This window comes from Argiope bruennichi, chromosome 8 (assembly GCF_947563725.1).
Source record: "Argiope bruennichi chromosome 8, qqArgBrue1.1, whole genome shotgun sequence".
NCBI classification, from domain to species: Eukaryota; Metazoa; Arthropoda; class Arachnida; order Araneae; family Araneidae; genus Argiope; species Argiope bruennichi.
The window spans coordinates 73,766,194-73,791,188 of NC_079158.1; the positions used below are offsets into that span (position 1 = coordinate 73,766,194).

At 26.7% G+C, this 24,995-nt stretch overlaps 2 protein-coding genes across 4 annotated transcripts in view; one reads left to right on the forward strand and one right to left on the reverse strand.

Moving 5' to 3' along the window:
- The first annotated feature begins 3,960 nt into the window (after window positions 1-3,960).
- On the forward strand, window positions 3,961-10,837 carry LOC129980518 (galactose mutarotase-like). The gene is made up of 7 exons (XM_056090853.1): window positions 3,961-4,420; window positions 4,655-4,809; window positions 6,197-6,406; window positions 7,399-7,480; window positions 7,576-7,717; window positions 9,765-9,945; window positions 10,701-10,837. The coding sequence occupies exons 1-7, from the start codon at window positions 4,219-4,221 to the stop codon at window positions 10,776-10,778; spliced, it is 1,050 nt and encodes a 349-aa protein (XP_055946828.1). The 5' UTR covers window positions 3,961-4,218; the 3' UTR covers window positions 10,779-10,837.
- A 1,321-nt stretch (window positions 10,838-12,158) lies between these two features.
- The window catches only part of LOC129980517 (mitogen-activated protein kinase-binding protein 1-like), a 90,454-nt gene continuing 77,617 nt past the window's right edge, over window positions 12,159-24,995 (reverse strand). For all 3 annotated transcript variants that reach the window (XM_056090849.1, XM_056090850.1, XM_056090851.1), the window contains 10 exons: window positions 24,725-24,921; window positions 23,908-24,008; window positions 23,380-23,638; window positions 20,633-20,681; window positions 20,479-20,547; window positions 19,759-19,858; window positions 19,590-19,676; window positions 18,102-18,908; window positions 15,626-15,702; window positions 12,159-13,363 (listed from right to left, as the gene is read on the reverse strand). In XM_056090849.1, the coding sequence (XP_055946824.1) occupies window positions 13,019-13,363; window positions 15,626-15,702; window positions 18,102-18,908; window positions 19,590-19,676; window positions 19,759-19,858; window positions 20,479-20,547; window positions 20,633-20,681; window positions 23,380-23,638; window positions 23,908-24,008; window positions 24,725-24,921 (2,091 nt within the window). In that variant the 3' untranslated portion in view covers window positions 12,159-13,018. The remainder of the gene's footprint in view (window positions 13,364-15,625; window positions 15,703-18,101; window positions 18,909-19,589; window positions 19,677-19,758; window positions 19,859-20,478; window positions 20,548-20,632; window positions 20,682-23,379; window positions 23,639-23,907; window positions 24,009-24,724; window positions 24,922-24,995) is intronic.

Genomic DNA, 24,995 nt, shown 5'->3' on the forward strand with positions numbered 1-24,995 from the left:
ATATATTATTGAATTATGAGGTAATTTTAGAATATTACAGAGGTTAATATTCAATTTTAATTAATTCAAACACAATGCACAACATCAACCATTGCAGAATGATTTTATTTTCCATCAAAAATTTGTAATCAATGAAGAATTTTAATTCTGTTTAGAAAAGAATTATATAAAATAATTTTACCTTAAATGAATGCAAGTAATCTTAACTAATTTAAAGGAGTCGATCATTTTTGAAAAAAAAAAAAAGACATTAATTAAAATCTCAATTCCTAGAGAAGAGAATGGTACATTGCGGGGAAAACAGAAAGTAAATTATTGTGCATTCATCTATTTTGACGAGCATCTGTGATATTGGATGTTAGAGCATTAATACTTACACTGATGCCCAGAATATTCCAAAGTACTTTAGATCATGAAATGATAGATTTTGACGTTGAGTTATTTTAATAACCTTATTCTTGTTAAATTTATCCTGAAATTTCCTAATGTCATCTATATGTTACGGTCAATGTGAAAATCGGTTCATATTAGTACTAACGGAACATTATTAATACTCAGAAATTTCTGCGACATATTTTGGTAATTGAAAAAAAATGTTGTTCTAACATAGGATACATTCTTTGATTGTTACGTTAATTTTTTTTAAATTTTATGTGCATTATTTTAATTTTAATTACCTATATAAAGGTCTTTTTCAAGATATTTATGCCAGTGGCCTAACAGGATAAACTTCATATCCTTTTCAGATCAAAATATAAAAATATGAAGCGTCCAAAAACTATGTAATTATGATTAAATTTATTATATTTATTATTTAAAGAAGTCAAGTCACAAAAGCATTCTCTTGTATACATGGATCCAATAACCGCTCTTCATTTCAGAAATTAGCAGTGCTATAAAATATATTTATTAAGAAACCGAATTTTAAAGAATGCTATTTGACCCATAAGTAAACAAAATTCTGAAATTGCAAAGCCAGATACGAAGTTCGTTATTACCATACATTGTCTATCTCATTTATTAAACGTTTTACAAAATTTTCGTGCTATATTTTTATTTCTTAGGACAGTGTCGTAAATTATTTATATCATCATCAATCCATGTATTAACTCCGCCATAATGTGACAGGGAAACAAAATAATAAATTATTTGTACTGCATTATTTTTTAGTTCAATGACGTAAATTATTTGCACCATCATTAATCCATGTATTAGTTCCACCGGAAAAAAATAATGCATCATTTTCATTGCATTATTTTTCACTTTTTTAGGAAAGTGATGAAAATTATTTACATCATTTATCCACCAGTTTACTCCGCCATAAAATAGCTGGAAAGCAAAATAATGCATTATATGCACTGCAATATTTTTTAGGACAGTGATGTAAATTATTTACACCATCATTAATACAATTATTAGCTACGCCAAAAAGTAACAAGGAAACAAAATAATACATTATTTGCATTGAATTACTTTTTTTTTTAGCATAATCACGTAAATTATTTTCATCATCATTAACCTGTGTATTAGTCACGCCAAAAAGTGACAAAGAAGCAAATATTGCATTATTTACACTACATTATTTTTTATTTTTGTAGGACATTTACGTAAATTATTTACATCATCATTAATCCATATATCCGTTATGACGAAAAGTGACAATGAAACAAAATAATGCATTTTTTTTTCATTGCATTATTATTTTTAATTTTTGGGGGAAATGACGTAAATTGCTTACACCATCATTAATCCATGTATTAGCTGCACAAAAAGTGACAAGGAAACAAAATTATACGTTATTTCCATTATATATATTTTTTTAATTTTTAGTACAGTTTTTGTTTTTTATTACAGTTATATTATTTACGCCATCAGTTATCCATGTACTTGATCTTTCATAAAGGGGCAAGAAAATAAATTGTCGCATTATTTACATTATAATTACTTTATCTATCGTATTAGAATAAATTTGGAAGTGAAACTAGTATGAAGTTCCCTTGCTTGAAGCGTTTTGAAGAAATCTGGCATGGAAAAACTTGTATCCTCTTTTGTGACTCTATAACCAGTTTTTTTGTGAAATGAAATTTGTGAAGCAATCTTCAAAACGTAACGTTTTGAAGATCTGCAAAGTTTATCACTTTTCCATGCCATAAATAATAATAATAGATCTCATTTTATAAAAATTTTCATTTGAACAATATTTTAAAAATACAATATTTACCATTGTTTCGAAGAATGGCCTCATATAAAAAAAAATGAATCCCTATTAATGATGAAGATGAATTTGTGTGTGTACGTGTTCTGGTTCACTACAGGGCAGTCTGTTTGAGATACATCTATCAAATTTATCACATCTTTGAAAGTGAGAATGTGCAACTAGAAGCACTTTTATAAAGTTAATTACAATTTTATATTAATTAAAAATAAATGGAATTATGCAGTTTTTCTGCGATAATTTCCGAAAATACAACTGCACAGATATGAATTTTCACTATTTCAAAATTTTAAAAACTGTCTTAATTAAAAAAAAACTAAGCATTTTTGAAATTAATTTTTATTAGATTTTGTTTTAAATAAAAAATTACAAGAACACTTAGAAAATTGTAAATGTAATAAACACTATCTAAACTAAGATACCCAAAAAAGAATTTCCGAAATTTAATAATTAAATTCATTTAATAAAAGTGCCATTTGTTATTTAAGAAGATTTCGAATGTTTGCTAAAAAGAATAACGCTTATCAACCAAATTCTGAAATTTATGATACATTTCTTTGTCATAAGTATAAATCACCTGGGGTATACCTCAAAATGAGAATCAACCACCACTCTGGAAACTGGTGGTTGTTTCTCACCGCCTGGTGGGTACAGAAATAGTGTCGGTTTGGTTACCTCTTGTCGATGACAAGAAGGATTGTTACCTACGGGAAAGATTGTACCGTGGCTGATGATGGTCTTCAGGACTCAACCACAGTTCCCCCAATACTGTCGTCGTGATTCGTCCATTCAGATTTATTTAATTGACTTCGGATCAGGCGGAATAACCTCTTCTGGTTATTAAAAACATGATTAAGGAAAATTCATGTATTTTATTAAGAATAATAAGGAATATTCTAAACCTTCAGTTTATTATAATGGAAAAGGTGCAGCTAAAGAAAGATAGTACTGAAATTGAAAAAAATTTATTTAAGAAAAGGAAAGAAAATATAAAGATATAAAATCTATATTGGATTTTAATAAAATTCACTATATTAGAACTCATAAAATGCCATATATGTGAGAATGAAATTCTAACAGAACATAAGAAAGTAATTGATTACAGTCATTTAATAGGAAAATAAAGAAGTCCAGATCATAGTTCATAGTTAAAGTTACAGAAATTAGACTATGATAAATGCTAGAAAGCCAGTATACTCTGCGGAATTAAGTAGTTAAATTGGTTTGAATTCAAGTGATAGAAAATAATTACTTTTAAGAACGAGGGCAAGTTGAATTTGTTACACATACGCAATTGAAAAATGAATAATAGCACAGAAAGTAATAGAGTGTCATTTTATATTCATTCAAATATTTAGCGTGAAAATTGCACCTTTAAAAATAACGTAATGTACCATAATTAAATGCGGGAAAGTCAGTATACTCTGCGGAATTCAGTAGTTAAACTGGTTTGAATTCAAGTGATAGAAAATGATTGCTTTTAAGAACAAGGACACGTTGAATTTGTTACATATATGCATCTGAAAAATAAATAATAGTACAAAAGTAATTGAGCGAGCCATTTTGTATTCATTTAAATCTTTAGAGTGAAAATTGCACCTTTAAAAATAATGTAATGTACCATTAATGGTTCCTATATCATTGTTTGAGAAACCCTTATCTATACAATTCGTCGGTTTTGTTTTGAATCACGAAGTCGCCTGTTAATAGAGGATGCAACTGCTTCCGGAGGGAAATAGAGCAAACCAATAAAGAAATGACTCACACCACTTGTCTTCCGTATCGTCTGCCTCACTTCTACTTCATTATTCACTTACTTTGGGTTCTATCCACATGGCATGGCTCTCAAGGTCGTCTATTGTTTTAGTCGTTAAGATACTTATATCGCTAGTTTTTAATCAGCTGATAAAATAATATGCTTACGAAGCGACTTGAAAAAGCAGACAGACTTTTTTCCCCCCTTCAAATAATTTCTTACATTTGATTCGATTCCGTTAAACAAAATGTCTATATCCATACGCACAGATTGTTTTGGAGAAATAATAGGAAAAGATGGCTCTGTTCAAAAAGTGGATCGCTTTACAATGTCAAACGGAAACATTGAATTGCAAATCATCAACTATGGAGCTTGTATTACATCTCTCAAAATACCAGATAAGGATGGGAAGATGTGTGATATAGTAATGGGATTTGATAATGTCTCAGGTAAAGTATTATTTATTTAAAAATCATAATCAATAATATAAACCATATTTAAAATACCAGTGAAAAATTCTGTATCAATCTTTTTAATATTCCAGCGCAATATTTTTTTTATGCTTAAATGAAAAATATATGCATTGAGAAATATGATGAATGGCTTTTTGACTTAGATACTTTTTTATTTTATGATTTTATTTATATATAAGGTGAAAAATTAAATCTGTATATTATTTTTAGGTTATATTAATCATTCACAATATTTTGGATGTACCGTTGGAAGATATGCTAACAGAATCGCCAAAGGTCAATTTACATTAGAGGATAAAACGTATTCTTTAGCGATAAACAATGGACCTAATCATTTGCATGGTGGCATAAAAGGGTTTGACAAGGTGTGTATGATTTCTTTTTTGATATTTCTAGATAACAGATTGTTTTCTAAAAAATAGTAAAGCATATTTAATCTACTTTTGTAAGCATGAAGACATTTTGTGTCATAATTTCAAAATAGTTTTAAATTAAAGTCAATTCATGCTCACAAGTCACAGATCAATTACACTGAGTTTTTTTAACTGTGGACGAAATTTCATTGTACAGTATAAGACAACGTGCAGTTAGATTTAAATGACATGCGCAGTAACGTTTGTTATATGACTGCAAGATCATGGGAATTAATTCAATCGAATCAAACATAAAAATGTTTATATTTGTAATTTGATGCAGTGAATATCAAGTTTGAGTATTATAAATGAATTTAAAATATTAATACGAGGAAACATTATTCATTAATAAAAGAATTTTAGCACAGAAAATGAGCATTATGAGTTAACACTTTTATTATTGTACACTAAATGACTATATTTCTAATATTATTTGTGTTTTTACATAGAGTATTTTACATATTTATTAAACTAAGACAGTTGCGCAGCGTGAGCTCTTATAGTTCATTAAACTTCTATCGATTCGTAAAATTGGAAAATCAATAAGAAAACTAATTAATGCTGTAAGAAATTAAACTGTGCTTATTCGGCTCTCTTTAATGATATGATTCTAGACATTTTTCCTTTCAGTGATTTTACTCTAGGAATTTCTTTGACATTATAGTCTTAGAAAAGGGAATCTTGGGTATGTTTAAAAGAATATTGTGAGCGTTGTGGATTTTTATTCCTTTGCTCGGAGCGTGAGAAAATACTGAAGTTATCAGTTTTATAGAGCGTTGTATAGAATTAATTAAAAAAGGGGGCGGAATCGGATCAGGAAATGGGAGAACATTTTAGAATGATGTTAATATGGGCTAAATTAAGATCAAAATTAGGAAATTAATTAGGATTTAAATCAAATTAAGAGATATCATTACACGTACACACATATAAAGTAGTTATTAAATCACTACTTATCGTTTCAATTATAATAAAGATTGAAGAAATCAAAACACGTTCAGATTTTCAAGCAATCAATTGTCTAACCCATACTTTTAAAGATATCAAATATATTTATAAATTGAGTTTTATACATTAAAAATGAAAATTATTACTTCTTAATTAACAAAATTTTACAAAAATTTAATTACAAAATTTTTAATTTATGTACATAGATAACAGCAATGAACGGAAAATTAAGTACTCAAGAATGATTATGTATGAAAACAGCATATTTTTTTTTGTCTGGAATAATTTATTTTCTAATAATCAAAATATTTGTCAGAATTATTATTTTTATCAGGGTTTTTAATTTGTATCCAGATATTTAATGTACTGCATTCTTGGTTTTAAATTTCAGTTTATTTGGGATTCAGCCGTGCAAAATAATAAAGTAATATTATCTCGCCTAAGTCCAGCAATGGAAGAGAATTATCCTGGAGAACTGCAGTGTTACGTTATATTTGAATTAACAGATGGAAATGAAATTATTATCCATTATGAAGCTACAACAACAGAAAAGACCCCGATAAATTTGACAAATCATTCATATTTCAATCTTGCAGGCCATGTAAGTATGTTTTGATAATAATTCATTAAAATTAGTTTTGATAATATTTAAATGATATCATAAAAATTAATTAATTAATTTTTATGTTGAAATTAGTAAATTAAATTTGATAATTCATTAATACTATAATGCACTTAATTAATTCAGTATAATTTTAATTAATTAGTTATTTTTAATTAAATAATTATTTTAGAATAATATACATTTTTAAAAAGTGCATTTTAAATTAGAATCCAAGGAAAAATAGAATTCAAAATTATTTTGCACCTGTAATACAACCATAATCTCATTTTGCCATACATGGAAATATTCGCTAGAATTAAATATTGTGTAGTTTGGTCGTAAAGTCTTTTCTGGTGATAAAAAATGATTATAAAAGAACCATTGAATATAATGCGGTAAAATTATTATTATTTTTAGCATAACAATTTTTTTTTACATACATTCTGCCAAATGGATAGACAGATTTTCTGTCAATGAATTTGTCCAAAACTAGGTAAAATTCTATAATATTGGTGTAAAGACAATAACGTCTATGCCATTTGTTAATTTTCTGAGCTATGATGTTCATATATGAACAAACATAATTCTAAAAATATTTTTTTTCAAGATTCTGGAATATCTGAAATGTGGAGATTTATAAGATCTCGCTGCTGCATTTTTTAATGGTTATAGTAATTCCTCTTTATATACTTCGAATATGAGAGAAGAAGAAAGAAAATAAATAAAATCATAAAAATAAATAAAATTATTTTTAGCAGACAAAAGTAATGCATTTATTATATCTATACCATTTTGAAAGCGTATAAGAAATAGAAGCATTGCATTATCAATAATTAAAATAACAGAATGAATTTCTTCAGGAAGAAAGCGATATCTTATAATGAAAATTTCATTATTGGGAACTTTTAATTTTCATATATTACTCTTTACATACGCATTACATTCATATAACATGTGAGCATATTTCTGTTTTCCCCCCCATTTTTAAGGGATCTGGAAAAATTCACGATCATTTAATTTCGCTCAATGCTGATTACTATACCCCCGTCGATGAAAATCTTATACCAACAGGTGAGAGAAACCCTAAAATACTTACATTTGATTTATATATTAAGTAAATGAAAAAAAATTATTTTAATTCGAATTGCATTTTATTTATATTCTAGGAAGTATCTGTTCAGTCGATTCAACACGTTTTGATCTCCGTGAACCAAAGCTTATAGGCACTTTACTTGAACAAAATCCCGAAGGATATGATCACAATTTTTGTGTTAATGGTGATCCAGGGATTGAAAGGAAAGTGTCTAGGTAAGAAATATTCATTTGAGTTAAAATTTAATTATTTTATGGAGTAATGCTCTTTAAAAGATTGTATATCTTAATTAAAAAAACGATTTAAAAAATTTTAATAATAAAAAAAAATCAAATGCCTAGAGGTCAAATTATTCATTCAAATTGCATATATATATATACCATGAAATACTAGGGATTAAAACACTCTTGTCTTCTATGATACCTCGTTTTTACAGTAGAAGACCCACAATTTATTAAAACTTAAAATGACTAAATGAGTTAAAATAAATTAATTTGTTAAGTTAATAAAGTTTCCAATTAATTATTTTTATTTAAAAAAATATTTAAATATTAAGATAAATGCCTACATTTGGAATGATTTATTTTTTTTTGAAAAACGCTATAAAATTGTAATATTTTAGAATTTTTGCATAATATAAATTGAAAAAGCATTAATGAAATTAAAATAACCCAGTTACATTTTAACAGTTTTTTTTTTTTTAACTGGAAAAAATATTTAGTTTTTTAGCTAAAAAGTATAATAATATACGTAGTGTAAGAAATTAAATACAAATATCAGACCTTGACGTGTTGAACGCTGATGTCATGAAAACGGGAAAATTCCAATGAAATACTAAATCTTATTATTCTGTCTTTACTGATTTTTTCCGAACTGATTCATCATCATTGAATACACAACTGTGGTGACTTGGAGGACAAGACTTTAAATGGGCCTTTAATTCCCAAATGAAAGCGGTTACCTAAAGAATCCAATCGACAACCTTATGAGCCACGTCATAGTTTTGAAAAAGAAAATTAAGGATTTTATAGACAAGCTTTTGTTTTACAAATCTATGGCTTACGATTTCGAGATCGGTATCAATGACGAAATCAAAGAAGTCTCGGTACTTGTTTATTTTTACGCCTCCCTCTCCCCCGGGTTTACTTGCAGATTGTAAGATTATGCCAAAATCATCAAGCTCTATTATTCATAGGATGTTTTTCGCCAAACTTGATTAGGCATAAATCGCCAAAATCTTGAATATATATATATATATATATCTAGCATAAAAATCTTTTTATCTACTTTTGATAATTGACAAGATTTTAAATTAGTATTGATTAGTTTGAATTATGGAATTATAATTACGTTATTAATTCTTTATATAATACTCCTCAAAAGTACATATATTTTTGAGAATTTGTAACATGTAGATTTCAGAGGGGGTTAAATCGAAATATCCGCCCTCTCCAGAATTTTGTTTTGATTGAAATAGGGAGGAGGAGTTACTAAGTAATTGTTCAGTGAATCAGTATGAGTGGTTTTTCCAAAAGTTTCTGACGTAATCTACAATATAGATGTAATTTCTCCGTCCCAAGCATAAAATTACAGGCCTTGATTTAAAAAAAAAAAAAAAAAAAAAAAAAGCTCTGATTTTTATTTTTAAAATTTTGAATCAGACTTTTGTGCCCCGTAGAGAAAAAATAAAATTGCATTTGGGATGCATTTTTCGATTAAGCCAAAATTTGACACAGAATTATAACTACAGTCATAAAATCGGATGCCGAATTTATTTCATCACACTTTTATCGATTTTACATGCAAGTAGTAAATCTTTCAACATATTTCGTTAAAAATTCGATAAAGATTACATTTTAGATGATAAACCAGTGTATCAAATTTTATCTAACCATTTTGTAGTTAGAATTCATTTCAAACTTTCATAACAACCACATTTTTCAAAATAGATTTTGTTGAAAATTTGACAAAAGTCTACAAATTTGGTGTAAAGACCATATACCAAATTTCATAAATCTACTTCATATATTTTTTAGTTATTGTGCTCATAAACAGACATAATTCCAAATGTGTATTTTTTTGGACATGCTTAGATCTGGAACATGATTTAAATTTTTCTTTTTACAATAGAAATTTTAAATTTTTGATGATTACAATACTTTCTCTGTTTATATTGTAATAACAGAAAGTGAAAAAAAAAAAAAAAAAGGATATTTTTCAACAAATATTATTTTAAAACACTACAATTCATTTTATTCTTAGTGTTCATCACACAGAGAGTGGACGGTACTTGGAAGTACATAGCACACAGCCTGGTGTTCAGTTTTACACAGCTAACTTTTTACCTGAAGATAACACATTGCAAGGGAAGGAAGGAAAGTATTATCAGAAGCATGGTGCATTTTGTCTTGAAACACAAAATTATCCAGATGCTATAAATCAGGTAAACTTTCTCTCTCTTCATTATTAATTCATATTTAAACTTTAAACAGTGGCAAAATATTTAAAAGAAATAAAATTTGTTTCAGTTAAAAAAAAAAAAAACCTATTTTTTAAAAGAAAAAAAAATGAATTTATTTTTTATGAGTGTAATTTGGTTTATTTTTTATATCACTGAGCAGAAAATAGATAAAATGGTTTGCAAGTTGAAGTAATAATTCTTTCATAAATTAATGTTTTTATTTCTATTAAAGTAATCAGTGTAATAACTTGCCAAATAAACTTGTGCGATCTATTAAATAATATATATAACTTCTGATTTAGTAAATACCATTTCTTGTATTGTTTTAATTTTTGGTAAAGTGTTGCTATCTTAATTTCAGAAAACTTTGCAACAATTTAAAAGTAAGTAAATTTAAAAAAAAATTTTGGTAATAAAAGAAAAAATCTTACATGAAAATATCATAAACAGAATACAACTTTGTTAAAAACACATTGACATATACTGCTAAAAAACAGTTAACACTACAGATATATTTAATTTAGCTTTTAATTTGCACAATATTAGTTCAGATTTAATTTTAGCATCAAACCATTATGAAGTTAAAAATTGTAATTGTAAAACAAAATAGATACTCCTGATATATATTAAAAAAAGAGTTTATTAAAACAGTTTAACCCTAAATCTTTTGATTACATTGTTTCTCATACTGAATTGTATTATGGATACTTTAATTCTGAATTTTTTTTCTTCCCTAGGCAAACTTTCCAACTGCAATCTTAAATCCCGATGAAGTTTACAACCATGTAACAAGACTGTCATTTTCAGTGAAATGAATTTCAATTGCAAATTTGTATGTATTTTTTATAATAAAACTTCTGAAGCAAGTTTCAAATGCATAAAAATTTTATTCACTGCTTTAAACACAGTGGAAGACACTTTTTTGATACAATTCACAAAACAAGCTTTACACAAGTATATACATATAAAGGTTCATTACGACTTAAAAACGCAGAACTTTTAATAATACTTAAATATAAAGACCAAGATTACATCTAGACCTTTGGTAACACAACAGCAGATAAAACAAACTGGATACATGTTTTGGTAATTCATTTTTGATATGTAGATTTGCGAAATGGAAAAATATATATATATATTGAAAAATTGTTGAATAATGATTCTAAAATGAATGAAACATTTATAAATGAATAAAAATAAAAACTATTACATCTATATAACACTGGAATTTAAAGTGGAAGCTCAGAAAATGGATAAAAATCTTCAATGGAAGAAATCATTATCAACTAAAAGGATACCAAAACAGTAAAAACAAAAGTGATAATTATGAATAAATTAAAGCTTATTCATTAATATAAGGCACTAAAAACTGAAGATGTAATATAACCTCTACCCCCATTTTAAAATGAAATTTAAGATATTCCATTAATACTTCAATCAATCATAAAATTACACCTAGTTCTCACAGTCCTCAAAAAATTGATAACTTAGCTCATAAACCATTTTTAAAAAATTGTAATCCAATAAAATTCAACAATTCAGGTTTATTAAAAACATTTGAATTACACATTTTTATTATATTAGAGTTACACTAAGCTATTAAAAAGAAATGAAATAAATGAATAAAAGTGTTGAAAACGTATTTTACAATTGACAACATTTTTTTAATGTTATCAATTAATCATTTTATTAATAACAAACAAAATATATTAATTATTTATTGGGAAATTTATTATTCGTTTCTATTTTACTACTGAAAATAAATCAAGAAAAATATTCAGAGTGCAATTCTTTGGCAGTGCACATAATACTAAAATTTTAAAAAATATGTATAAAGCATTAGAACCTTTATTTTCAAAATGATTCTGAAACTAATAATGCAATTAATGCTTTTCAAAATATACAAAAACTGGCAAGAAAAATTTGAAAATGTATTATAATAGTAAAATAAATTTTCTATCAAATAAAAAATGCAGCATTTTTACTGCTATCTAATACTTAAACATCATAATAAAAATAAAAAAAGAATACTGCTCAAAGTGTGAAACAATTTTGATATTTAAAAATTGCTTCATGAATATATCAATCAAATGAAAATGATATGAATATAGCAAAATATCTAAATGCCATTGATATGCTAAAATTATCTCACAAATTTTCAGAGTTATATTATATTGCTTAAATAAATATATATATTTTTTTACAACAATGCTATGCATTTAATCTTTTATTCCAGAAATAATTTATTTTCTAAATTTCTTGTAAAAGCAAAAATGGCATTTTGAGTAGTGAGAATACAGGAATGAATTCAATAAATATGTCTACAAAGTATGTTATTGATAATAAAAATATTATAATTTATATAACATTCATTCAAACAAAGCAATAATTCATCATAAGTATGCAAGTAATTTTTTTAATACATTTGTCATAAGAAATGAAAACAAATTCATTTCATTTATAAGATATAAATGAAAAGGAATGAAAAAAATTATGGAATATTCAACAATATCAGCAATTTTGTAGGAGATTGCACATACAGAATTTTTTAAATAAAATACACAAAAAGAATTTTCTTTTAAAGCTACCATCATGTAAAAATAACAACGTCAACAGATAAGAGCACCTTTTAGAACAGAACATGGTATGAGCACAATTACTATGAAGTCATTAGTAAAAACAACATTATTTTTAATTAATGATTTCATAGTCAAAATGAGCATACTCTTTAAAATTCATCATTTTCTATGACTTTGATTTTTTTTTTTTTTTTTGTAACTACTAGAAACAATGAATTAAAAATATTAAGAACTGGAAGATATGATCTATATAAGTGGAATGTCTTTGCTTCCTAAGGAATACATAAAGATTCATCCTTTAAAAATATAATTGTATCCCTTTTTTTAAAAACAAAAAGGTGACCACACAAAATCCAAAACTAAACACAATACATGAATCTGAACAAACAGCTGTATAAAAATTTACATAATCAAATTTCACATACTCATCAGAAAACACATTCTCTCTCTCTCACTCTGACTTTTTCACAACACAACTAATTATTTGGCTTATCTTGACTATTTGACATTTTCTGTTCAACAAGGCTCAATAGTTTATTAGAAAACTGTTCAAGCAGAGCCATTGTATTTATGCCATCAGGATGGGACATGCTATGAGGAGGAAGCCTCTGTAATGAAGGATCATGTAGATTGCCATTAGAAAAGGGAACTCCTAATCCTGGAAGCCGCCTGGAATCAAATGAATGTTCACTTGAGCTTAACCATGGTTGAGAGGGAGGAACTGCTGGGCGGAGAATTTGTTGTGCTTGCCAAACACCTTGAGCAAGAGTGTTAGTCATGGCAGACTTTTCTTCAGGTGGAAGATCTGTGCTTATTGTTAACTTTAAAGAAATGAACAATTAAAATCTACATTTTACTATCTATATACTTAAAAGAATTTATTAAAATATGTGATAAGTACATTTTGCCTTTATATAGAGCATCCATAAATTTTTATAATGTTAGACTTTAATAACTTAGACTATACCAAACAATTTTCTACAGACAAGAGGATAGCTCATTAAGTCCCCCCTCCCCACCAAATAATGCAAATTTGATGAAAAATGTGAGAAAACTCTGTATAGAGGTTGAAACATAGACAAAGTCCAATGAAATCAATGAAATTTTTGAATAAAGTATAAAAAGGGAGCCACCACTCAGAACAATTAGTATTTGGGCTTGGTATACAAACCAGAGGCAACAGACCTACAGGATTTGAAGTTAGGTCCCCTCCATGTATTTGAATATGTCACTATGAAGCTACAGGAGTGTGTAAAATAAAATGAATACTGAATGGACAATGTTCATGTTGCTAGGAGTTCACGTATTGAGTATATTCTTCTTTTCAAAACAGTAAAAATTGCTTTATCACATGTTGAAAACATTTGTTAATATACAATACAATTTTTTTATTATAGTTTAAAGTTGTAAAGATAATTTATGGGCATTTGGTACTGTCAGGAAATGCTCTTTTTAATAGTTCTATTAATGCCAAATTCTATAAAGAAATGCAAAAGGTAAAAATTACAGAAAATGCTTTTATATCATAGCCTTAATAATCAAAAGCTTTAGCAAGGATCAATTTATATTTTGTTTTTAAATATTTTAACAGGGGTGTTTGTGGGACCCCAAAAAATCCCCTGAAACTTTTAAGGACTTACTACCGACATTTTGGAGTTTCGAGAAATGGGGGGGGGGGGAGAAATGAAAAATTACGATTATGAAGTATTGAATGACCTAATTATAAAAGTTCAATGAATTACTTTTTTTGCAAAATTAATAACCATTAATTTTGCAAAATTAAGACCTTTGAACCCAGGTCACGTGATCGCACATCTGGTCGAACGAAGTCTCTCCCTTTTTTTTCTGCCGCGCCTACTTGCCGAAAAGAATCCAGAAGAGAATGTCCGAGAACCGGGGGAATGAGTCATAACTCGTAATAAGGAAAGAACAAAAAAGAAGTTTTTTCCCCCTTTTCACGCATTATCACTGCCTTTGGAGAAAGAAAGGAAAAGTTTTCACCACACACACTGACCTTGCGTTTTCTGCTTTCAAAGCAAACAAAATTACCCAGATCAAAATAAATAATTCATTATTATTCCTACTTCCTTTTGAACGACGATCCCCGGAATTTCCGGGTATCGAAGTTCAAAATCCCCGGAATTCCGGGGTTTCCCCGGAGCACAAACACCCCTGTTTTAATCTCATTTTTCAAGTAATGTCCTATGAAACATTACTTTTGAAAAATGCAGATTTATTCCTTTTGAAATTCTAATAAAAGTATTACACAGAACTTTGAAACTAAGGTAAATGATGAACAATTATACAAAATTAATTTTTTATTATCAATCAGTTGGATAATTTGATATGTTGATGTTAAAAATAATGTTGAATTATTTAAGGAAAACTTATATGAAAATCAGGCAATATCCTTTTTGAATCAATAGAAAAGTAGATATTTAGTTTTTCATTAGATAGATATTTTGTTTTACTTTGAGCAATTCATCAAACATTACATTAATAAAACATGATTAGTTATTTTGTATCTTATTTATTTTACTTTTAAAATATATTAAGTGAGAAGATTTTGAAGCTTCTTCAGAAAAATGATTTAATAAAAATCTTAAATAAGACTATTTTTGTTTCAGATGAGTACAGCTTGATTAATATAATAATCTCAATGTTTACTGTAACTTTAATAATGCTGCAGATGGTGTTACATTTATAATTAATTAAAATAATAGTGAACTACACTAAGGCAAACACTAAGAAATGATTACAATTTAAGTTGTTATATCTTTTAAGTGATCTTATTAATAGCTATTACCATATTAATAGCAAGACCAAAAATAAATTTATATTAAATAAAGGATTAAAGCTAGCAACAAATATACATGCCTTTAAATCAATACTTTAAAAAATATAATGCAAATATTATAATTTTTAATTTCTTTATATTCTAATTATTTTCATCAAAAATACTCAAAATGCATTTATATTATTTTAGAATGAAAAAGATCAAAGTGAACAAAAGAAAAATAGAGATGGTAAATATATATTAAATCATATTATAAGAGAAAATTTCATGAATGCAATTCACTTACTCGCTGATATACTTGTGTAGCAAATGAAGTAATTCTAGCTAAACTATCTGCTATATTATCACATAGATCTGGTGTCACTAAAAGAAAATTTTTATTCATATTATTGTTAATATAAGAATACATAAATATCGAAAATCCAACTGTAACTATTGTTAAATATATAAATATCACATTTTTGGAACCAAAGTATTTGTAGAAATTTAATTTTGTTTATTTTAAGTGACTATTAATATAATAAATTTTTATATATCTAAATGCAAATAATTATCTATAATTCAAAATAATTTGCAGATATCAATACAATGTTTACATGATTTCTTTTTGAATTGAGAAATAGCTTATTTTTTTGAAAAATTTCAATGATTTCATTTTACTTATTCAGTGGATATTTGTCTACAAGATTTAATAGTATTTATAAACATACAAAATAAGAGGATGTGGCACCAAATTCAGAACTTTATATGAAAGGAAATGAGCGAACGTTTGCAGGCCTAAAAGCTATATGAAAAATGTGATTTAGTGAAGTTCTCTTTACAAGGGCGTCAAAATTTTGAATATGAGACACTTTATATAGTGCTAATGTTAAAAAACTTATCGTAAGAGGTAAAAAAAAAAAAAAAAAATGTTATATCCAAAACTGAGAAATTCTCAATCTTCATGTAAATCAGCTTTTTAATTTCCAAAAAATTACTAGCAATATACTATATATATATATATATATATATACTAGTTGTCTCAGGCAACCAGTTGGTTTGCCGGGAATGTTGGTTATATTTGGTTTCAGTAAAATCTTAGATATAACTTTATGACCATGATTTGATTTGTCTTACATATACTCTATTTATTGTATAAATGAACCTTTCTAATGGGGACTAGTCCCAAGCAATAGTGCTATTAAAAATGTAAATGTCTGGTTCATCTATCTTCTAACTTTTGTGGTACTGTAACTTCACTTTTTTTTTATTCATCTTGTGCACTAACACATATTTTAAACAGAATCTTTCTCAAATTTTTAATAAAGGACAACAATTACAAAGTTAAAAATTTGACCAAACAATGAAAACAGTTTGAATCTCATGTTTTAATGTTAGAAATTGGACAAAATAAATAAATAAGTAAATAAAATAAAAATTAAATAAATAAAATAAAGCTTGCCAAAACTCAAGAAAACTTATTTCAGATTAACAATTTGGAGGTAATTTCGTGTGTGTGATTCGATCAAATTATTTGATATTAAAGTCATGTTATTTTAATTGTCGTACTTAAGTTTATTTATTGTATACATGAATCTTTTGAATGGAGACCAGTTCCATATCATATGCTATTAAAAAAATATAAATGTAAAACATCAATCTACTTCTAAATTTCCTGACAAACCTAACTTCATAACAATAATTAAAAATTTGTTTTGCAAATTAAACAGATATCAAACAGAATAATTTTTTTCAGCTTACAACAATGGGAAAAAAATCATGCAATTATATATTTGATGATACAAAGTAAAGTTTGAATTTCAGAGCAATACTTTATTGTTGGAAATTAGGTATAAAAATATTGTTATCACAGAAATATGCCAAAATTTTGCTCAATTTTCAATTAATTAAATTTTTTTTTTAAAATTACACTGAGGTGCACATTTCCCTTATAAATATAAAGTAACTTTAAATCAAATAGTTTGACATGCAGAGCAGCAACACACACTTTCATTTTTATTATTGGTGCACATATTCCAGAAAAATTAATTTATCTTTTTTCCTGATGTGAGTATATATTTTTTTAAATTATAAACACTGTATTTGTAAAATCCAGCATTCCCGATGTGGATTTTAAATCATATACGCTCAGAATAAAATTATAAAATAAAATTGCAAATACGACAGTGTTTATTTTGAAAAATTAAGTTTCTCATACATATTTATCAAAAATAAAGCAAATTTATATAGATTGATATACCATAAGAAATAAGATTTCAGGCCAATACGAGTTTCACAAGAATTTTTAATTTCTTCTTTAAATACAATTACCTTTAAGTATTGCACTGTTTCTAAAACTTTCTTTTATTATTTTGATGATCATTTTATAAAACCAATTTCTTTGTTATCATCAATTTATTTACAAAATGCATCTTAGCTTTATAAAAGACAGTATTTTAGTTAAATTAGTGATTCAAATAATTGTTAATTTTTTTAATTAATGACCAAAGTTTTTTTTTTTTTTATAAAAATTTAGTAAACATTAAGGTTTTTTAACCTAGAAAGTTATATAAATGTCCAACACACCCACCCTAATTGACAAACACATTGGCAGACACCTCCAAACATAAGTACGACATGATTTGAAGACAGAATTTAAAATTTGACACTTTACTTTCCATCTCCAGTCCTCAATTAATAAATTATTATATAAATATAAAAAAGAATCATTATATATTTTTAAAACATTGAATGCATATATAAGTTAAACAAATAATACTTACATGGCACTGAACTTGGGTCCCAGGATAAGAAAGGAATTTGATCTGAAACATTAAAATCTTTTCTATCATCTGAATTATTGGAGCTTAAAGGAACAGAACTCATAGATCCACTATGATTCAATTTCAGAGGTCGTATGTGACTCTTGCGCGGAGAATATGACAAGTATCGACTACTCTGCCATGAACCTTTACTTTTGAATGTCTCTTCCATAGAACTATTTTTTAAATCCCATTCACTATGAGATTTTAGACGAAGTTTCTGCAGATTATCACTAGAATTTTCTAGTGATGTTTTAAAATTAGCAGGGTCAACATTCTCACTTAAACTATTAAATCTCTGTCGCAAAGGAACTGGCCGAGGTGTCACAACTGGTCGACTACTTTTTACAGGAGTTGCATCAGAAGGAGATGAATCAGAAGAAGAATCTGTAGCAAGAGCAGCAGTTGTTATTGAAGGTGTTTGGTTCTTTGAGGGCAAAGATGGTAGGTTTGATCGTCCAATTGGGCTTGGGGTATTTCTTGGAAGAGAGAAACTAGAATTAAAGCCAGTACGAATTGGAGATGCCCTATCTAGAGCATAACTGGAAGTAGTTTTGTAAAGAGTACTATTGGAAGCATTTTGATTCTTTGAGTAAAGTGAAGTTGAGCTATTGCTTCTAGAAACATGATCCAATTCAGGTGATTGCTCTTTTCTAATATGATTCTGTTGCAAGTTCATAGATGCCTTCAATTTAGGGGACTCTGGAGGTGAAGTGTCTATAGGATAAATTTTAGTTTGGTTCCATAATGGCGCAGGACTTTCAGATTCTGAAAATCACAAAATTAATATTATTTTGCATTCTATAAATTTTTGACATAAACTATGGTTAAATCATCATATTTGAAGAGAAATGCACTTTTTATATTATATACATATTCTAAAAGAATCTGACACACTAATTAAAATATTTTGTTAAAAGGGGAAAAAAAATTAAGAAAATTATTTGTTAAAAAGAAAACAAAAGAAATTACAATGAGTGCTGAAAATAAAATATATATATTTCTGAATCAAGTCAGATTTTACCTAGGAATATATATGAACCCAAAACTATGCTTTAGTTGTTTCCAATTGAAGGATGATTTAAAGTATGGATATATATCATTTTTCAGAAAATTATTCTAAGCATGTAAGAATTTCAAAGCAAAATATTTAGATGAATTTAAATAACTTGCTAACCTAAAATGAAGCATTTTGATAGTCTTTGTTTTTCAATATAATTAAAATAATAGAAAAACGCCAACAATAATTCATTGCTAAAAGTTAAATCAAAATTTTTATAATTTAAGATGGCCACAGTTGCATTTGTGTAAAAATAATTGATTGTATAATAAAAATTCATTGATTTTCAAGTACTGAATAAGTAAAAATAAATGTTTAAATGGTGAGGGGGGGGGGGAAATAATAATTACAATATCTACTTATTTAAAAATAAGTAATGCCAAACCTACCATTTCTAGGTGGAGGTGAAAATAAACTACTTCTACTAGAATTATTACCAGACAAATCTGTCATTGAAGCTGCTTTACGAATATCACCTGCATGACAAAAAAACATTATTAATATTATTAAGTAAAACAATATCATACCATGAATAACAAATTGGAAACTCGTAATTACCTGGGGATCTATACCGAGGTGATTTGAAAATTTCTCGATCTGGAGTACTATGCAGATCTGCTATACTTTTACTGCTACTCAAACCACTTCTGCTTCTCACCTATATAACCCAGAACAATATGTATTTTATTTGAATACAACCAACTGAAGGCATTACAAAAAATGACAATACATTTTGAAGAATTGCAAGAACAATAGTGAAAGATAACAAAAAGGATTCAATATTACCAAAACAAAGCAAGAGCCATATTAGCTAGAGAATCATTTCATAAATATGAATATATATATTATTTAAAACATTTTGTTAAGAAGCTAAGAATGTTTTATTAGCCCTCATTTTATATTATAAATTATTTTTAACAGAACTCATAAACCTTTAATATAAAAGGTCCCCCCCCCTCCAAGAACCATTTTAATAAAATTTTCACACTAATAATTGAAAGTAATGCAGAGTTGCAATGATCTTGACGGGCATTTTACTTTCCATATGTTTACATATATCACTGCCACATGATATAATTAGAGTGTAAAGTTTGAATTATTTTTAAAAAATTAGTTTCCTTTGTAGTATACGGAAAATTATCTTGCATAAGTAGTTTTGCCACATGGAAATCTTTAAATGGAGAAAAACTTTTTAAAAGTGCATTGGGGGTGGATATTATAATGTACACAAATAGTAAATGATACAATTACTACTTCTGAATGATTTAAAGAACTTACAGTTTCTAATGTCTTCTTAGCATCATTCAGAGCTTTTAGAAGTTCTTCCCTTTTCTTTGTCTGAGCCATCTAAGAAAAAGATATTTACTTCACTATTCTATCAAACATTTATTAAAAACTGTTTAACATGCATAAGTATTTTAAACGTAAATACCTGTCTATCAAGTCCTCCCATAGGCTTAGATGCTCCATTAACTAATGATCTGAAATCACAAAAAATCATTAAAGCATGAGACTATTTATTTCACAATACCTTTTGAAAATATTAAAAAAATGCCCATATTCAAGAAAGTACTTATATAAATATAACATACAAATTATGAGATACATTCACTTCGAAACATATTTTAGAAGTTATACTTGAATCAATTATCAAAAGATCCAGCTGCAAATTATGGATACTTAGATTGCAATTATTTAATTTATTACTATGCTACTGAAGGTATGCAGCATATAGCAGTGTTTAAAAGCTTCTTTAAAATTAAGATAAGTGGCTGAATTTATATTCCATTAATAAATTTTGCACTCTATCTAAAAGCAATTTTTTCTCTAAATACTCTTACATCTTTTATCTTTTTTTTTTTTTAAATAAATGATTTATTCTAATTAGAAGACAAAGCTTTCCTCTGCTCTTGTAATAATTATAATTATTAAAACTTACTGTGCAGAAAGCTTTTCAATAAATTGGGGGGGGAGATGCCAAATTTTGTTTAAGAAGAACATTATTTTTTTAAGTTCATATGTAACATTTTTTTTTAATTAAGTTAACCTCACAGGATAAATATTAAGATTTCTTTTCATTCCAAATGTGGCCTATTATCTAGCTGATATCTTTTAGAAAATACAGAAAGGTTCGGTAATATAACTTAACAAGATACTAAGCATCTTCTTAACACTACAAACCAAATGCTGTATTAAACAATTTGTGTATTGTACTAGTCAGAAATTAAAAATTTCAGAAATGCATTAGTTTCCTGAACACTATCTAGAATAAAAGGTTTCCTGTACTTGGGTGATAACAGCCAATTAATCAACATCAGATCATAATTCACCCACATAAAGAATCTGCTTTGGGATTACTTAAATTGCAAAAAGTTGGCTTTGTGTTTCAACTCTCTTTTTATAGCTTTGGAATGGAATCATAGTAAAAAGAAATAACTTTTTCCACCTTGAGAGCTATGAATATAACACATATATTTTTTATATAATTTGATCTGAAGAATTAATAACTTCTGAGAAATCTCTAAAATTTGTAAATACTTTAAAATTATTTAAACATAACATGAACAACTTTTTGAAAGGGCAGTAATTTTTTAAAAATCTGAACACTATTCCAGATATCTGCTATATTTGAATAAAATAATCAGCCAAACTCAGAAAAACATTTATATCTCTGAAAAATTATTTCATCACAGAAAAAAAAATCAAATCAAGAAAAATCAAAATTAAATTATACAAATGGACATTTTGAAATGAAACAACATGGAACTATTTAAAAAAATCTTATGAATAATGAGCTAGAGTTATTTGATAACTTTTAATTTTTGCATTCTATTTTTCCTCTCTAGATGATTTATTAGTTAATAGTTACTCAAAAGTTAATTCATTATTTGAAAATTAATATGAAAGAAAATATTTTTGATGTTCTAATTATTTAAAACATATAAGTGTACAAGACAGAAAAATTGTTAGAAATAATATAAAATTAACATACTTTTATATTTACAAATAATAATAATAAATAAAATATTTATGAATAGAAAAAAAAAGCCAATGAAAAACAAATAATCTCAACAGAAATTTTAAAAATATCTGGATATTTTTAATGCAAAACTACTAATGATAATACATTTTATAATCTATATTAAACATACCAAAATTATGTAATGACATCTTGTTTATATTAATAATTTTCAAACAGAAAATTAATAAGGTTATAACATCAGGAAGTGATATATATATATATTCTCAAATGTAATTATCAATCAAATAAATACTTAGCAGTAAAAAAACTATGATTATAATTTTAAAAAATCAAAACTTTTACACTAAAAGAAGAATCTTAATTAAGTTATAAGTATATACAATAATTGTTACAACCTGCTATAAAAATGAGATCTGCCTAAACGATAAAATAATAAGAAAGAATTAAGATTTTCCTCAAAACAATTATTACAAATATTCCTCACAACAATTTGATGTACCCATGAATTCTGAATAAAAATTATCATAATGTAATATTTGATGAATTCAGTTCACTAGATTTGATTGATCTAGAAAGAAATTGATTTGATGTTGGAAAATAGTGACTCAAATTTTACAGTTTGTGATAATAGAAAAAGCAGACTAATTAAGGATAAAAAAAATAAAAAAGATTTATGATAATAGGTGCCTATGCCAGACAATCTATCAGACAGTGTTTAAACATAGAGGACTTTGTAAGGAGGGGGAAAAAGTGGATTTTATGTCATACCAATTCAGTTGATGTTAACACAGTTAATGCAATAATTATATTCTAGTAAAATAAAATATAATACACTTCTCTTTTTTAACTAGATGGAAAATATCAATTTTAGTAAAATAGAAAAATTTATCACAAAAAAAAAAAAAAATGTTAACGCTGAACAGCAAGCTCATAAGTAGAATATATATTTGATAACTTTTGAATCATTCCAGTAGAACAATAATAAAAACTAGTAGTTATACATAAATTTAATAATAATCTGAAAGCAAGTCCTTATCAAAGGAATAAAAACAAAATTTAAATGATGAATTTTTTAAAGTATATATAGAATCATGCTATAACAGCCTATTACTACTAATATTAGATGCAATAAATCATACCTATAATGAAACAAATGATTTCCATTTAATAACAATTAAATAAGAAAAAAAAAATACCTTTTTAATGGCATGGAACCAGCCAAAAATTTAGCAGATAAGCTTTGCCGGTAAAAATTTTTATCAGCCAAATCATTATTGTTGGGATGGGATTCAACAGAATCGCTTTTTTCCAAGCTTTCATAGTTGCTTTTCATAAACTTTTCTCTCTGCCCAAGCCTTTCTAGATTTTCAGTGCTAATACATAGAGAACTAAGGAAAGAACGGTCACTTTCAACTGGAGTATTTGGTTCTTCATCATCACTATTAGTTTCATGTTCTACATGGGAGAGAAAGAAGTTTTATCATATGGAAATAAGCAATAATTACATACTTTCTCCCGCTGAAAAAAAAAATTATCCAGATAACTAGATAATATTTTCAAAAAGGAATTGAAGTCCCTAATATAATATTTAACTGCAATGTAAATTGCATAGCTATAGTTTTTGTTTAACTAAGATGAATTATGTATGGATAAAATATATAATAGACTAATTTATACAGAAAAAGATAGAGATAAATTTTTCAAGCAAAATTTTCATTCATTACCTGGAGTGTTTATTGTTGGTATTCTTTCCAATTTAGCTTTCTTTAAATGACTTACAGCATCTTTGGAATTGTTCTCATTATTTGCACATACATGGAATGATCTGTAATAAACAATCTGCATGAAATTTTTAACAGCAGGTGACTGAAAAACTTTTTTTGAAACATTACCAAATTTTATAATTTTGAAACACAGTATTAAATAACACAATTATCAGAAAAATTCTGAAGAGGAGTGCATTATTTGATAATTCGGATAAGTAAATTTTGCTTCTACCTATTTATATCCATTTTATATTTGTCATTCAGCTTCTTTTTGCTTGATAAATGATTCAATAGAAAAAATCACACCCCCAAATATTTCTATTATTATTGATCTTGCTTTATCAACAGCATTGTTTCATTCACAAGTCAATTTATCAAATCCTCCTTTACTAGAGAAAAGAGGGCTCTTATCTCTTTCTAAAAATAAGTGTTTAAGCCCAGACAGTTAGAGATTGGTTTTTCTGATTATTCTAGATTTGTTGTGTGATGATGTTTTTAACTGATAATTTCAGACAAGGTTGACATTTTTATCATTAATATTCAATTAAGATATTTTTTTTTAAAAAAATAGATGGTGAAGCATCAAACGTTAGTTCGATTGGATTATATTCACAAGAAACAAAATCTTGCCTTATCACTCAATAAATCAAAATCCAACTTTCACAAAAAATAAAGATGGGGGAGAGGGGGATGCAATTAAATATACACAAGAAATTTAATTTATATGTAAAAACAGCACACTTCTAAACTGAAATGGTTAATAATGGTAACTTACACATCAGCAGCATCTGACCCATCTTCAGATGCAGGATAATATACCATTTCGCTCACTTCAGAATCAGATCTTTCATCCTCTGCATCCAAGTCATCTAACCTAGTACTGCTGGCTAGTGGTCGTATTTTTGTTCTTCTATTACTTGAACTTGACAAACTACTAATAGTTTGATGCATTGTAATACTACCATTGACTTCCTAAAATAAATAAATAAATATATTATTTAGGATTATTAGTTCTCCTTAGGAAATTTTCAAAGTAGCAAAAGTAA

Excerpts from the sequence above, each read along its gene's own strand:
- LOC129980518 (XM_056090853.1), top strand. The coding sequence starts at position 4,219 with ATGTCTATATCCATACGCACAGATTGTTTTGGAGAAATAATAGGAAAA. Across the intron at positions 7,481-7,575 it reads TGAAAATCTTATACCAACAG|GAAGTATCTGTTCAGTCGAT; the intron begins GTGAGAGAAACC and ends TTTATATTCTAG. Across the intron at positions 9,946-10,700 it reads ATCCAGATGCTATAAATCAG|GCAAACTTTCCAACTGCAAT; the intron begins GTAAACTTTCTC and ends TTTCTTCCCTAG.